General features: G+C 39.1%; 1 protein-coding gene across 43 annotated transcripts in view; it reads right to left on the bottom strand.

The window, feature by feature from the left end:
• NAV3 (neuron navigator 3) overlaps positions 1-15,190 on the bottom strand; it is a 555,833-nt gene that overhangs the window by 110,988 nt on the left and 429,655 nt on the right. For all 43 annotated transcript variants that reach the window (XM_080604524.1, XM_080604504.1, XM_080604505.1 and 40 more), the window contains one exon: positions 13,924-14,039. In XM_080604524.1, the coding sequence (XP_080460650.1) occupies positions 13,924-14,039 (116 nt within the window). The remainder of the gene's footprint in view (positions 1-13,923; positions 14,040-15,190) is intronic.

Raw genomic sequence — 15,190 nt, 5'->3', positions numbered from 1 at the left:
TTAATGAAACTCAGATTTACAGTGTTGGGATTTTTATCCGCTGTAATCATGGCACAATGCAGCCCCAGACCACTTGATACATTACACACACCCTTTTTCCTCCTTGACATTTTACATGTCTTGGTAAGAAATAAAGCCACAGTAAATCTGTGTCTGGAAAGAACTGGGATGACTGTTACAACAGCTCTTCAGTACGCACTTAATATCCAGGCTATTTCAGAGTACTCTAAGTTGGGCACTTAATACAGCATCTTTCCTGAACTGAAGTAGCAGATTATTCTTCGTATGTTTTACTTGAGATAAAAGTCAGAACACTCCAAACACGTGCATCATTTATACAATTATGGAATTTAGCATCCTTTGGGAATCCACTGTGACAATTTAGTCTGGTTTTCTGAAAAGCAGAGCCCACAAAACTTCACCTGAGACATCCTGAATCACGTATATTTCATGCAATCACAATAAATAAATAAAAAATATATATTTCATGTTAGAAAATAATAAGCTTCAAAGAAGCATACATATATAAAGATTTTGAAGTCATACATGAAGATAAAGAAATTCATCTTTTCTATCATATTCATATATCAAGGAATATTAATTCAGTCTTCTTTTGTAGAATTACGGAATTTCATAACAAAAGCTGTGACAAAGTAACTGATTTATTCAAGGTTAGTGTTCTGTTTCTGGCTGTGTCCCATATATGTTGCATAAAAGAAGGCTAGCAAGAAGCATTATTATTATAGCTATGTGTACAATGCTCAACATGATGTGTAAATTTCTTTTCAACTCCATCAATGAAACATTTAATGTCATACCTCACCTTGCTAATCTTACTGCTAATTCTCAAAAGTTATCATCAATAATGATGTTGTGCAATCACTAATCATATCTGCAATATTTAGCTCTATATTCCAGCATTCCCATCCAGAGCAAGCTTCTAAATTATTTTTGAAATTTTCACAACATTGAGAAACTGTTTCGTCTTTGAACACATCTATCATGAGATAGTCTTGTGAAGTTAAACTCAACATCATACAAAAATCAAGATCACAATTTCAAGCAAAGGCAAAATACCATGTAGCACTATAGTATTTCACTTTTGTAAAATGTAAAACACAAATGAAGATATTTCAAGTTACTGTATTGAAGATATTCAAGTTACTGTATTTTTTTATTCTGTTGCAATCCTTCTTCCTTCCATGTTTTTGTGTATATTTAAATAAGTATAAATTCAACTAAGGTGATGTCTCTAAGGAAAAGCATCATGTACCACACAAATGACAGATAGGGAATATCAGGGGACAAGAGAACTGGGGAATGGTCAAGGTATACTAGAAATGTTAAAAAAGTCCAAAGGTCCTACAGAAACAAATTCTGATAAAAAAAAGTATCTAAATGCAATCTCTGTTTGAGGGCATGGGTTAAACATACTAAGGTTAAGTTGTAGCAGAAACACAAACATTGGTTTAACATAGGTTTACAATAAGCATGTTTAATACAGACAGTGACATTTATTTCAAATATAAAGAAGAACCTGCAGAAGCAAATGGTATTTGAACAATGGTTCACTTAAGCTTTTTCAATTTTGAATTTTGAGGCCTTTGATCTCTTTGACAAACTGAATTGCTACTGTACCTTCCCCTGCAGCCCAGCCTTGTGATTGCCTGATCACTGTGCAGGTCCTTAAGGAGAATCTCAGCTCTTGGCAGTACATGGAAACAAGTTATTCCATATAGATTCCATATACACTTTCTGTCTTCCCTGATAGGCCAAGGATGCATGGTACTAGTCAACACACTCTGCAGTGGTGGTTCAATGTCAAGCTAGCTTTGGCAGCAATGCCATTCCGAGGTTTTCCCCACCACTGTCTACGCCTTCTGTCCTCTTTGCTGCAGCCAGTAGTCCTTCAGGAAATGCTGTTAGCCTGTTTGTTTTACTGCTCTGAATCAATTCTCCTGTGGTTTCATGGTCAAACAGTCCATAAAGCTCTGGGTTGGCAGCAATGGAACTGACAGTGTGGGTAGAGATAAATGGTGATACAGGCCCAACCCTGCTGCCAAATTCTCTATCTTGCCAAACCACACCCTGACAGCATGTCCATCCACAAACTTTTGCTCCATAAAATATCTGTATGCATTTTCACATGTAATACCTTGAAGGAGGCAAATGTTCACACTCACATTGAAATTACCACTATTGCTCCCATGTTTCAAGATAGGTGTGTGCTCAGCCAAGCACCTTGCCATACATGCATGGTTCCCATATACTATTTGCAGAAGTTTCTGCACTGTCCTGGAAACTCCCATGGGGCAGAAGCCTTGCACCAAGCCTGTGCTGGAAACCATTAAATCCTGTTAGATTGAGCCTGCTGTCGATACCTCAGACAGTTCCAAGGCAGACTGTCCATGACTACCTCCAGGCAGTTGCCTATGGTGTGCTCAGTTCCTCACTGCCATGGCATTGCCCCCTCCATCAAATGCACTCAAATTCACTTTCAGGCGCACGTTATCTTCCTGCCACAATACCTATCGGGGACACCCAAGACGTATTAACCCTCCCTTCCTCAAACCCGAGGTGAAACAGTAGCTTGCATACAAGGTAGAAAACAATATTCTGTTTAAAGACAAGTTTCAGCGTTTTAAGCAGGCAGAATTAAGGTAAAACAATCATTTGCCTCCATATTTATTTGAGGAACTAAATATAATCCATATGTGCAGTAACTTTGCCTTTTCCTTTCTTGTTTATTTTTGCCAGTTGTCCTTTGTTGTATGTTAACACTGCAAATTCTTGCAGCAAAAATGATAGCAACTGTCTTTTTTAATATATATTGCACAATAACTAGCATAACAAAGCCTTAAGGTATAATTGCAATATCAATAATAATAATAATAAAAAATAGGTACATATATATGGCAAACTGCCAAAATATATTTTCACAGAGAAGCATATTTCATCTTTAGACAAATAACACCATAAAAAGTAGCACTCTTCTGTCCTGGAAAGGTGGAAATTTTGAGGTCTAATCTCTTGATCTCTCAGTGACACAAGGGGTAATTTGAAAACCACACCACTACATTTTTTTTTTCTAAAAAAATACAACTGGAATTTTATGATCTTGCAATACTATATAGTATTATGTACAAAATCCTCATTACTGTAACTCTTAAGTGTTTTAAAAATAACTGTTCCTTTTACTTTCCCTTCTTCTCTTAAGGCTATATTGATGGGGTTGTGCCGTACCACTTACGAATGTCAGAAAGCATAAACAATTGAACGTGATGCTTGAGAAATTTTCTGCACTGAGTACAAGACCCTCAGACCTGACGTTACCTACATTTTCAGGACAGCACTGTGGCTCCCCACATACATCAAGCCTTCTTCAACAGGACCAAAGGGATGGTGAATACACACATTATTCTGAAAGGCAGATACATCTTGTCTGCCAGAAGAGACACTATGGTGCTTATTGCAGCAGGATTAAGGATCACTGTATGGGTTCAAAGGGAACCCAGACTCTCCCTAACACCCTCTTATAGCAAAAAGCACTACCATCATACAGTCTACCCTTATTTGCATGCCCTCACATATCAGAAACGGCTTGTTATCTCAAGTGACTCTGTTTTGCATATTGAAGAAAATTCATTCTATTTCATGCATAGAGAGGATGGGATAAGAAAGACTAAAACTAGGGCACCATGAAACTTTCCTTCAGAACTCCATTCCTCTTACAAGAAAGTCTGATGTAAATATTTTACTGGCCCCATGACATATAATCTGCTCACTCACCTGTAGCTTCATCATTTGTGTTAGACATAAACATTCCAAAATATTGTCCCCAAATTCCTTCTTTAAGCAGTGAAACATTACAGGTTCTCTCAGTAAATTTCTAGAGGACATTTTTTTTTTCCTGTTGTGTGAGGTACATACACAGGAAATCAAAAATAAACATCTTACAGAAATCACTAATCACCTAGGTTAAACTTTTACATTCAATATTCTGAAGCTTACCCATAATTGCACTTTTAAGAATAATGGTCATGATCATTTCAATACTTGCATGCATGTAATAACAGCCCAAATAATTCCATTAATTTTGTGATGTTCACAAAAGGATTTACAAACAAGAACCAGCTCCCCAGAGAATTGTTTGCTCTTAGACATTAACTCCACTCACAAAGAAGAGTACCAGTATTAGTCTGCATGTGGGGAAACTGAGGCTCACGAGAGAACAGGGATTTGTTCTGTGACACACAGCTGAAGAGGAGCAGAAGGTGGAGAGTTCAGCTGCCTTTGCTAACAGTAATCTCTAGAAGAAACCCCTTCTAGCATACAACTGTAGACTAAAATAGTCTAAAGGTAGACATAAAAAGAGAATACTTGTTTCTTTGTTATTTGGAGATGATAGCTTTTTAAATTACATATAGAGCAAAAAATTTATCCTGAATTTAAACACTCTCAGGGCTAACACATCCACCAGAAAAGAACCTCCAGGCTAGACATGTGCTATATAACCTTGGAAAAGCAAGCAGACACTTCAACCATTTGACTGGCTGAAGAACAAAGCTTTGGAAATGAACACTTTGAGCACTCTTACAAAGGACTGAGAGATGAAAAGTAAAGCCAGTAACACAGAAGCCTTTTGAAGCACCTATGACAGTGGACTACAAATGATCACTGGCATGTACTGATATAGCTAAACTGTGAAACCATGGCACTAACAATTCCACATATATGGATGAAATTATCAGCAGAGGGAAAGGGAAAGCAATAATGGACAGTTTGTAGGTAGGCCAAGATATTTTCTATCTAAACCAAACCTTGAATTTGAGATTACAATTTAAAATTCATGAGGATGAGTGTCACGAAAATTAAATTATTTTACAGTGAACTAATAGAACCTAAGTGTTTCACCTTATTTTTTCAAACAGCTTAAGAAAACTCACTCAATTATTCACACACAGTTACTGTCCATGCACTTGTCAAAAGTGATTTATGCATTCACCTTAATTTCATACAGTCTTCAGAGGTAAGAGTAAGCAAGCTAGGAAGAAATGGCTAGACCCTATTTTTGCATACTACAGCATACAAACCCAGTTCTGTCTCATGAAATCACTGTCAAGATCAAAAATCTGCTCCATGCAAATATGTGCACATACTTTGGTCTCCTTCTTCCCTTTCTGATTTCAAGTCAAAGTTAACTTACCTAAAATATCAGTATAAAGGACCTGTTCTAGGTCCCCCAGCATTGTTATTATGACATCTTCATCCAGATGTGCAGTCCCTTCACGCAAGCAGCCTTCCTCCTCCTCCTCTGCCCAGTTCCTGCTGGGGAAATGGGACGTGCAGGTTGCATTTTCATCGTCTGATTTCCCCCTCTCCTCATTATCAGTCCTGAAGCCTTCATCTGTACGCCGATCTCCTGACCTCCTGGACGTGGTGTTTCCAGCTGGTGGTAGCACCTGGAACGCTTGGGGTGTGGTGAGACCAGAGTGGCAGAGAGAGTGCACCGAGCGTGAGAGTGCCTTGGAAAGTGAGCTTTTGTTCCCAGCTTCTGCCTCCCGCTGATGGTAACTCTGGCTGGACTTGGAGGCGTTTCCAAACCAGTTCTCCCTATATGAGTATCGCCTCTTCTCCCCTTCACTGGTGAGCGTGAGATTGGTTAGAGACTTCTGCTTCTGAAGACGAACACACCCTCTTCTAACCTCCTTGCCTTTAAACACTGACAGTTCAGCAGATCGCTGCATCTTTCTGGCTGTGGCTTCACCTCAGTCAGATTTCATATTTCTGAGACAGGCAGCAGTTCAGCTCTTCAGCAAGGTCTGGAGGTGACCCTTCTGGTACTGCACGCTGCACATCCCAGGAAGAACATCCTTGCACTCGTAATGAAAAGCACAGCTCAAACATACAGTGTATGTAGTGTAAATGACGAGACAGACACAGTCATTTTCTTTAAAATTACGCTGCTGTCTCTGCTAAGCCACTTCTCCCCCGTCACATTAATCTGCAGTACTTACAGTCATTTTCACTTGGATTTCTCTCAAGCAGAAGAGAGTTGATCAAACACTCTGCTCCAGCACAGAAGTAATCCCAAAAGCCAACTGTGTTTTCCCCTCTCCATCCAATCACCGGTCTCATCAGAGCGGTGGGCCTGCATCTCTGTCTACAGCTGCTGAGGTCTGAAATCCAAAGTAGGCACGAGTTCTCTCGGGTGTTTTTCCCCCCTCTCACCAGATCATGACTGATCCCGGCGCACGGCTCTTCACTTTAGATGGGCTGACACAGAATTGCAAGTACAGCCTCCACGTCAGAGCTCAATAAAGAGCCAAAATTAACCACTGAAGCAAAGCTCTGCACAAGCCTCCTTGCATTTTAGTATTCAACCTGCATTCCCAGATATATGACTCTTCTCTGCTACTGCAGCGAAAGCTGCTGGCTGCCATGGCAGCAAACATCCTGGTGAATTAAACCGGAGACACAGAATCCTCTGCCCAGTTTACAGTGCCACAGGTTTCAAGACACAGCTCCACCTGAACGGGATACTACAGTCATAGACCTAGCTCACAGTCAAATGATATTTTTCTCCCTGAAAGGTAAGGATGACGAACTATTTCTTCCATATCATTGCTACTCCCTGTGCAAGAAGCTAAAAGCAGATTTGCAAATGGACCTTGAGCCTTGCAATTTCTGTTACAAATAAATATATATATATAATTTAAGATAATAAAGAAGCTAATAAACCGAACACAGCAGCACCTACCCAGTAAAGTGATTTATAAATAGAAACATTTTGTTTCTTTCTGCTTGAAATATACCCTTTTTGTATCTCTGTGAGATTCAGAGGCTAGTATAAAATTAAAAAGCTGTGAAAAAAATCACTGTTTCACAATCTTCTGAAAAAATCATATTAAATGGAATGGTATTTTTCTTATAAAGCAATTCAATATAATGTCTGAACTAAGTTCTCCAGATCTAAATTTTGTTTTTAAATAATATAACAAGATGGAAAGAAGACTTTATGTTTAAGTATATACCTTTTCTCACAGTGAAAAAGATATTAGTTCCAGAAATGAAAAAAGGATAATAAAGAACTACCTGAATTGCTTTCTAATTTCTAAATGCAAATATTTTATCTAGGGGCAATTGATTTCACAAAATGTTATAGAGAAATCTACAAACATGAAAATTGCTATATAACAATATACTGCTTTTGTCAGCATTAAAATACGCTTGTCTCAAATCCCTGGGAAACCTTGACAGGGAAGTAACCTTTAAAAATGCCACCCTAAGAATTACAGACTATGCAGATTCCCTGCACGAATAAATGGATGTTAACAGAAGCCTCAGTGCACTTCTTGCTTTTCACTAGCTCAGTTTACAGCTTTTTAAGGCATATACGAAAAAAGAAATATAATAAAACATAGCGGAAGCTTCTTAGAAATTTTAAAGGAAAGGTATATTTTTTTCCTAGAAAACCCTCATAAACACAGAACTAATCTAGAAAAAAATAAGCAGTCTCAAGCAACGATGAGTTTCCATATTGAATCACTGACACATTCCTAGAAAGACAGGGACCACAACAAGATGAGATATCACTCCTCCTCCCCACCTTGCCCACAAAGTCAGTTACAGGCGAGAAGAAGAAAGCTGTCCTCCTGAGTATAACATAGTCCCAAATATTAAACGTCTGCCACTTTATCAGCAGGGAAACAGAACATAACACTTAAACGGTTGCACCATTGAATTTACTCCCAGGGTCTGCTGGACATGGCAGCCTATCATAGATTCATAGAATATCCTGAGTTGGAAGGGACCCATAAGGATCATCAAGTCCAACTCCTGGCACCGCACAGGTCTACCCAAAATTTTAGACCATGTGACTAAGTGCACAGTCCAAACACTTCTTAAATTCAGACAGGCTTGGTGCAGTGACTACTTCCCTGGGGAGCCTGTTCCAGTGTGCAACCACCCTCTCGGTGAAGAACCTCTTCCTGATGTCTAGCCTAAACCTCCCCTGCCTCATCTTGACACCATTGCCGTGGGTCCTATCACTGGTGATTAAGGAGAATAGGTCGGCGCCTGCCACTCCACTCCCCCTTGCGAGAAAGTTGTAGACTGCGATGAGGTCTCCCCTCAGCCTCCTCTTTTCCAGGCTGAACAGGCCAAGTGACCTCAGCCACTCCTCATACATCTTCCCCTCTAGGCCCTTCACTATCTTCGTCGCCCATATGGGCCCTTAAAAGATTTTTTATGACCGTGCTTGTGCCTGCAAGCATACCATGCACTGGAGGGGATGCTCAGCCTGCCCAGGCTCTGGGAGCAGGGCTCCAGCGCCGCCCGAACGCTCCCCTGCTGGCACACTCTGCCTGCACACACCCTGGCGTCATGGCAGGAAGCCTTGTGGCTGCAACAGCCTGCTCAGGATGGCTGAGGAGGACACTGAGGTTCTTAGAAAGGCTTTGAAAGGCTGCCTTTGGAAGAGGGAAATTGCACAATGGAGGGCAAGCTCACTTTTCTCCCACTTAATGGTTTTGAAACCTCAATTTATATTAGAAGTGATACACCATTCCCAGTCACTATGTTTCAAATGATTTGGAAGGACAATGAAGTGGCCCTGCACAGCACTGCAGGATCAAAGGAGCAGGGTCCTTTCCTTCCATAAACAGCAAGGCTGAATATCCCTGTTACTCCAAATAAATGAACAGCAACTTCCTCACCTGCCCTTTCTTGCCCAGACAGCTACCACCCGTGGCTGGTCTCCGTGGCCAGCTGCAGGTGGCCATGCTCTGCCTTCATGCTGAGTGTGCCTGACCACATGAAGCAGTCATGACTACAGTGCTAGATCTGGCCTCCCTTAGCTCTGCAGACAAGGCTAAGCATTGCCCTGCTAAGGAAGCACTGCGTGGTGCAGCACTCACCTCTCAGCACGGACAAACCAGACAAGAGACCACTGGAACTAGCCAGGCATATTTAGTCCTCTTTCTAGCTGGGAGAAGAAAAACTTATGGCAAGGGATGAAATGTCTACACCCAGTAAGCCACACCACCCCCCCGTACGATGTTGTCACCCCACTCCAGGCTGCCAGGGTCTCAGGTAGGGGTGTAACTGGGTCCTGGGCCACCCACTGGGCCTCAGTGACTCTGCTGACCTCTTACTTTCCCTTCCTGAGCTATCCTCTGCAGTCCAGCTCCAGCAGGACACAAGTCCTGGGAGCCATATAAGGGTAGCTGGCAGCTACCCTTTTCTTTTGTACATATGTTAAAAACACAATGAGTTAAATGCTGGCATCTGAAGGTACTAGGGCTACTCACACAATCCTAATGTGTACAAACCCTCATATACACAAACAATATAAACTACAGCCTTTAATTACAAGATTATATGAACTTTTCTCCCATGAATCCCACTGCCTCACTTGGTATACAGATAATCATGATCATCCTTCAAGCAGACACATATGTATATTTGGACCAAATGCTCAGCACAAAGAGCACTGAATTTATCCTCCTGCTTTACCATACCTCTCTGCAGGCTATCATTCAGCAAAGCATAAAATTGCAATGTGGAAAATTCTCATGTTTCCTTATTAAAAAATACTTTTTGCAAAGCTCATTCCTCCATTTTAAATGTATGAAGTGTAGCAATGAACAAATAAATCTTTCTAAACTAAGCAGACAGTATAGGAGACCAGAGGAGAGCAAATGTCACAACGGAGCATTATTCCACAACTACCTTGCAATTCAATGTATTCACCACTCAGCACACAGAAATATGCCTAAATAAAGAACAGCATGGGAATTTCCCCAACCCATCACAATCAGTGTAATGTATCACATTATTTTACTGTCTCTTTCATAAAAGGAATAATAACAACTAGTAAACTAGGGACAAATTTTGCTGTCATATAAAACGTTCTTTGAAGTCTCAGTACATCGTTTGGAGATTTACAAATGAATTATGTAATAGATCTGCAAATTTATAACATTCTGAGTTTCTTCATCCAAGCTTACTTGAAAAAAAATTTGTAAAATATTTCCACACATTATTTTTCTATTTCTCTATTTTTCTCCTTATTTCTATTTCATAGAGAATATAAGAAGCACAGTAAACATAAAACTTGAAAATGAACATTGTTAGGCTAATCCTGCCATTGATACTGGCATATAACTCATAAAATTACTCCCATTTCTGCTTCATCCCTCAGATTTTTTATAATTAGTCAATATTTGTAAATTCATGAATAATTATTTAATCAAACACTTTGCTTTAAGCTCTTTGAACATGTAAACACTTGTTAAAGCCAAACATTATCACTGATTTCATAAAATCACACTTTGTAGTTACAGACATATACAGTTTTCAAAGGATTATTAAATAATTAACTTACTGACATCCTTTTCCAACAAATTCGCAGCAGAAACTGATAAATGTCACAGGTACTATAAACAGAAATACTAGATAAGAAAGTTTAAACACCTTGATCCTAATCATATCGTGAAAATCAAGAGTCAAACTTGATTACTGCTGTTAGCCTTTTCATTTGTATTTTCAAATCCTGTCTGCAAAAATTATACTCTTGTTTTGAAGAAAAAAAAATAAAAGAAATGAGTAGTCTTATTGAGGCAACTGGTACATAAATTACATGCAAGAGTGTTCATACATGACTCCCGAACAGGTCCTTACTTAGGACTCCAAAACTTCTGTCTGGGATTTCCTGGACAGAAGTCTCCACATCTGTGTGCCACATGTGCAATGTGGCAAACACATGCAGAATACACTAAAATTACTGTATGGGTGACCCACGCCTGCAAATCTACAGCAGGCTCAGCGTGTGCAAGGATGTCACCAGCACAGTGCCTGCAGAGGGGACCCAAGGTGTGCAGGAGGTTGTTACACCTACTGTCTGTGTGCTGTGTTGCTGATTTGCACGCACATCATGGAAACATCTGGGGCTGCTCTGGCTGGACTGTGGAATATTCAGGAAAAAAAAAAAAAAGGCAGGAAAAGAAGTCTGAAGCACTTCAGATCACAGGTGGAACAAATTCCAAGCAGAGATGGAGGAACTGTGGAGAAACCCAGATTTACAGTAGCTCTACCAAGAGGCAAAACTAGCTTTAGGCATAAGCCATGTGGGAAGCTACCTAGGGCAGCAGACTTGTGGGGACAAACAAACAAGAAAGAGACTGTTCAGGTTATCAGGGCAGAAGCTCTGGATCCATGTCTACACTAGCATCACTATCTCCCCTACCCTCCAGCACCATCATCCTCCCTCATGGCTCCACAAGTAAAACCAAGTCATCGTGTGCCCAGTAGAAGGCAGTAAATAAACAGAAACAGCCAGCTGCACTGGGACTCTGTCCCATCCTTTCATCAGCTCTGAGATGGAAGAGAGGAGAGGCTTTTAATTTAACCAGCTCCCTTAGAAACCGTGAGGAAGACAAAGCAGAGGAGAGCTGGAAACTAGCCCTAGAGCTTCTCACTTTCCCCATCTACTTCTCCCCATCATTGTTGTTGAGACAGTGGCAAAGGAATGTGAATGGCCTTGCTGGGCACAGAGAACAGAGCCAGTCCACCACTGGAGCAAGGGAATTAGCTTTATTTTAATGTTAAGAATTATAATTTTGTCCCCATAGAAGTTTTGGAGAAATCTTCAACAGGTTGTGCTTACAGAATTAGTTTAACATCAGTTGCCTGATTTCACCGTGAAGTGGAACTCTGATAAGACCCCTACTAGCTAGGGAACAGCATCCTTCACCCAAGGCACGAAAACAAACAGAAGTGGGTAAATACAGTGAAAGTGGTGCAAGTTTATACAATGATATAAATGAAGATATCTTGGACCTGAACATTTTAGCCTTACATGCAAATATTTGGCACTGTGAAAACAATAAAGGCTAATGAAATATAAATATAATACAGGTGGGACAGCACTTCACAAACTCTCAGCCTTCAGTGGTTTCCACAGATGCTCAGTCCCTTGCATGATCCTTATTGATCCTTTTTGACTACCAATATACTGAGCTAGTATGTTTGGCTACCAAGTCACAAAAGAAGCTTCAGATAATACAAAAATGATGCCCATCCACAGCAGCAGTGGAAGATTTCTGAGAAAGATAGTATCAATGTGAAAGAGTTGTTTTGTTTTTTTTCCCCACGAAAGTTCACCAATGGCAAAATCACCAGTGACTTGGTGATAGTTCACCAATGCAGACAACTATCTATTCAGCAAATGTAGTATTTGATCCATTTATTCTTTGTGCTGCTAACAGCCAACTACAGGTGGCACACATATGTTTTCCTCTGCATACAACAAAAACTTGACAACATTTTTTCCAGTGATTCTGCTTTATTGTCTGTTATGTCAGTCAACTGCTAATGCCAGAGTCTGAATAATCAGATTAGAAACATCTCTGATGCCTAGTGCCCTTTATGCCATTTTTTTCTTTTTGATGCTGTTCCATTTCTGTTCAGAACAGTAAAAAGCCAGGAGACACAATATCCTTTTTGATCATTTCAGCAGGTACTGAACCGATTTATTTTTTTTATCATCTCTTTAGATAATTCCTTGAAGCATCCTTTGAATTGCATAAGTGTTTCAACTTATACTCTTTGTACATGCAAGAACAAAGAATCTGTCTTCTGGATTAGTTCAAAATCTTTTTTTTTTTTTTTTTTAAATTTTACTTTAAGAAATACCATTGTACAATAACTTTAACAGGCATGTGTCACCTCCAGGGAATGCTTCACCAGGTTTCAGTGTGACACATCATGAAAGCTGGTTGTGCAAATACGGGATGTTAGACTTAGGAAACTTTTGAAGCGACTAAGACAAATCAGGACAAAACCTCAATTTGAGTATGAATCAGCTAAATGCCAAGGCAGTCCCACAAAGCTTGGGCATCTGATTTGCCTTCTGGTGGAGAGATAATTTTAGACTGATGTGTCAAATGAGTGCTTTAAAGTGAGTTATATTCTGTGTAAGAAGAACTGCATGACTTGTTATAAATTTGTTTGAATGTTAGGGATATGGAGTAAAATGGCAAAACTACAGTTGAATCCAGTGGGACAGTATTTCACCTTTTATTCTTGTAAAAAATGATATTAAGAATAAGGATGCTGATTAAGAAAAAAAAAAGAAAAAGAAAAAGAAAAAGAAAGAACATTTCTGCCTAAAAGGTCCTTTGAAAATACTCCCATGCAAGCCTGCTGTGCAATTCAATCCTGATGAGGAAGTCAGCTGTGACACACTTTGCTTTGCATCTACAGGCAGAATTATGGCCAGATCCTGGGCTGATGTAAATCAGCATGGCTCTGTTGACTTCAAAGGAACTATTCTGATATGATTTTAAAAGTCCCCTCACGTTTGTAACCTAATAAGGATTTTGCCCCAGTTTTACAAGGGATTGAAGGACAGAGCCTGTAGAAGCTTAGTTTTAGCAGTGACTTAAAAGTCAGGTACAATACAGAGAACTTGTTCATTTTCCCATTTTTTGAATAAAGATCCATTTACAAATGCAAAATATGTCTTCTGTCTCTTGTGTCTCAAATCTGATGTTATGACTTAATTTGATGGTCATAAATGCAAAACAGCATAAAACATCCTGAAGTAGATTTTCCATGGCCCTCCTGGAACATTCAGTATGACACTAACAATTACACGTTTCGAAACCCTCGTTTATGAAAGTGCAGTTTCTGCAAAATGATGAAGAGTATATTCAAAGAGAAGGAACCAGTTCAGATGAGGGAACTGTGCATTTGAAGCACTAATTGTGCATGACCCAAATTGTCTGCATATTTAATACCACTCATGAATCAAAGTCAGGAGTATTTCAACACACTGCAATGCTCCTGGTAAGATAAAGATGTAAAAAAAGAAGTACATAATTCCTAAACTTAGGCTTTTCCTGAATTCTTGTTACTTACCAGATATCTCCTCTAGGCACTGTTTGGCAGTCTTACTGAATGACAAATCCATTTTAGTAGGACTGGTGCAGGAGTCAGCAGGTGGTAAAGAGGTACTGTCATTTTCTGAGAGAGTTCTGAAAACAAGCAAGAATATTGATTATTATTATTATCTGTCATAAAGGTATTAATGGAAACAAACTTTAATTGAAACTCCAGCTAAAATCACATCACTATACACATCTCAGGAAAAATCATATGGTGAAAATAGCATGAATGTCACATTTTTACTGAGTTAATTTGACTCCAGCTACACAAATTTGCAAGTGACTAGGAACTCTGTCTCTTCATGAACAGCTCAGAGTTTCAGCTGAGAAATTCAGACCCATTTTGTTTCCTTACTTTCTCTTTCCAGAAGAGCAGGAGGTATCAACCAGATATAGTCAGAATCCATTTAAATTGGTTACATCACATGGCTACACAGATATAAGGGAAACGAAAACTTGCAATTGGTTGATGAAATACTAGGCGAGAAAGGCCATGTGTGAAGAAGCTTACGCAATGGTGGAATGGAAATCTGGCTCAGATATTTAAATCTGTGTGTATCTTCTTTTGATAATGCCCCTTACATAACTCTCTGTAAATGGAATAATAAAAGTGTTTCCATTAACTTACTAATAAATAGCCCATATTTTCTGTGATGGTATATTTCTGTGGATATCAGTGATAAATTATGTTGGGTACACTTTGTTGGATACAGTTATTTGCCATTACATAGTGATAAATAGCAAGAAATACACGAAGACATGGAATATTAGTATGAAATAGATAATAATTATTGTCTCTTCCTAAAGGAACAGCTGTAGCATCTAACTTACTCAGGAACTGTTCAAACATGATGACATCAAATGCCAACCTGTACCATGTTTGTTTACAGTAAAAGAATGTATCTAAAGATATTCTAGCCACTTTTCAGAATAAAATGAAAAAAAAATTCTTCTCTTAGAGATGAAGTTTCTCCAGCTTTGATGATATGAATAACAGTCTTTTGATTTCTTAAAAGACTGTTGAAATATTTATATCCCGATTTTAAAACATTATATTTATAGTTTATTTCTTAAAATTCACCATAGTGTTGCCAACCACCAACTAAATTGTAAACAAGCATTTAACTGTGTGATGAATGTGTATTTTATAAGTAAAAACAACAAAAGCAATGACTTATCACTCAAAATAATTTTATAGCAATGTATTTCATGAAATAACTTTTCAGTTAACATTTTCTTTA

Source organism: Anser brachyrhynchus (assembly GCF_964034855.1).
Source record: "Anser brachyrhynchus genome assembly, chromosome: 1".
Classification (NCBI taxonomy): Eukaryota; Metazoa; Chordata; class Aves; order Anseriformes; family Anatidae; genus Anser; species Anser brachyrhynchus.
This window is presented reverse-complemented; position numbering and strand designations above follow the sequence as displayed.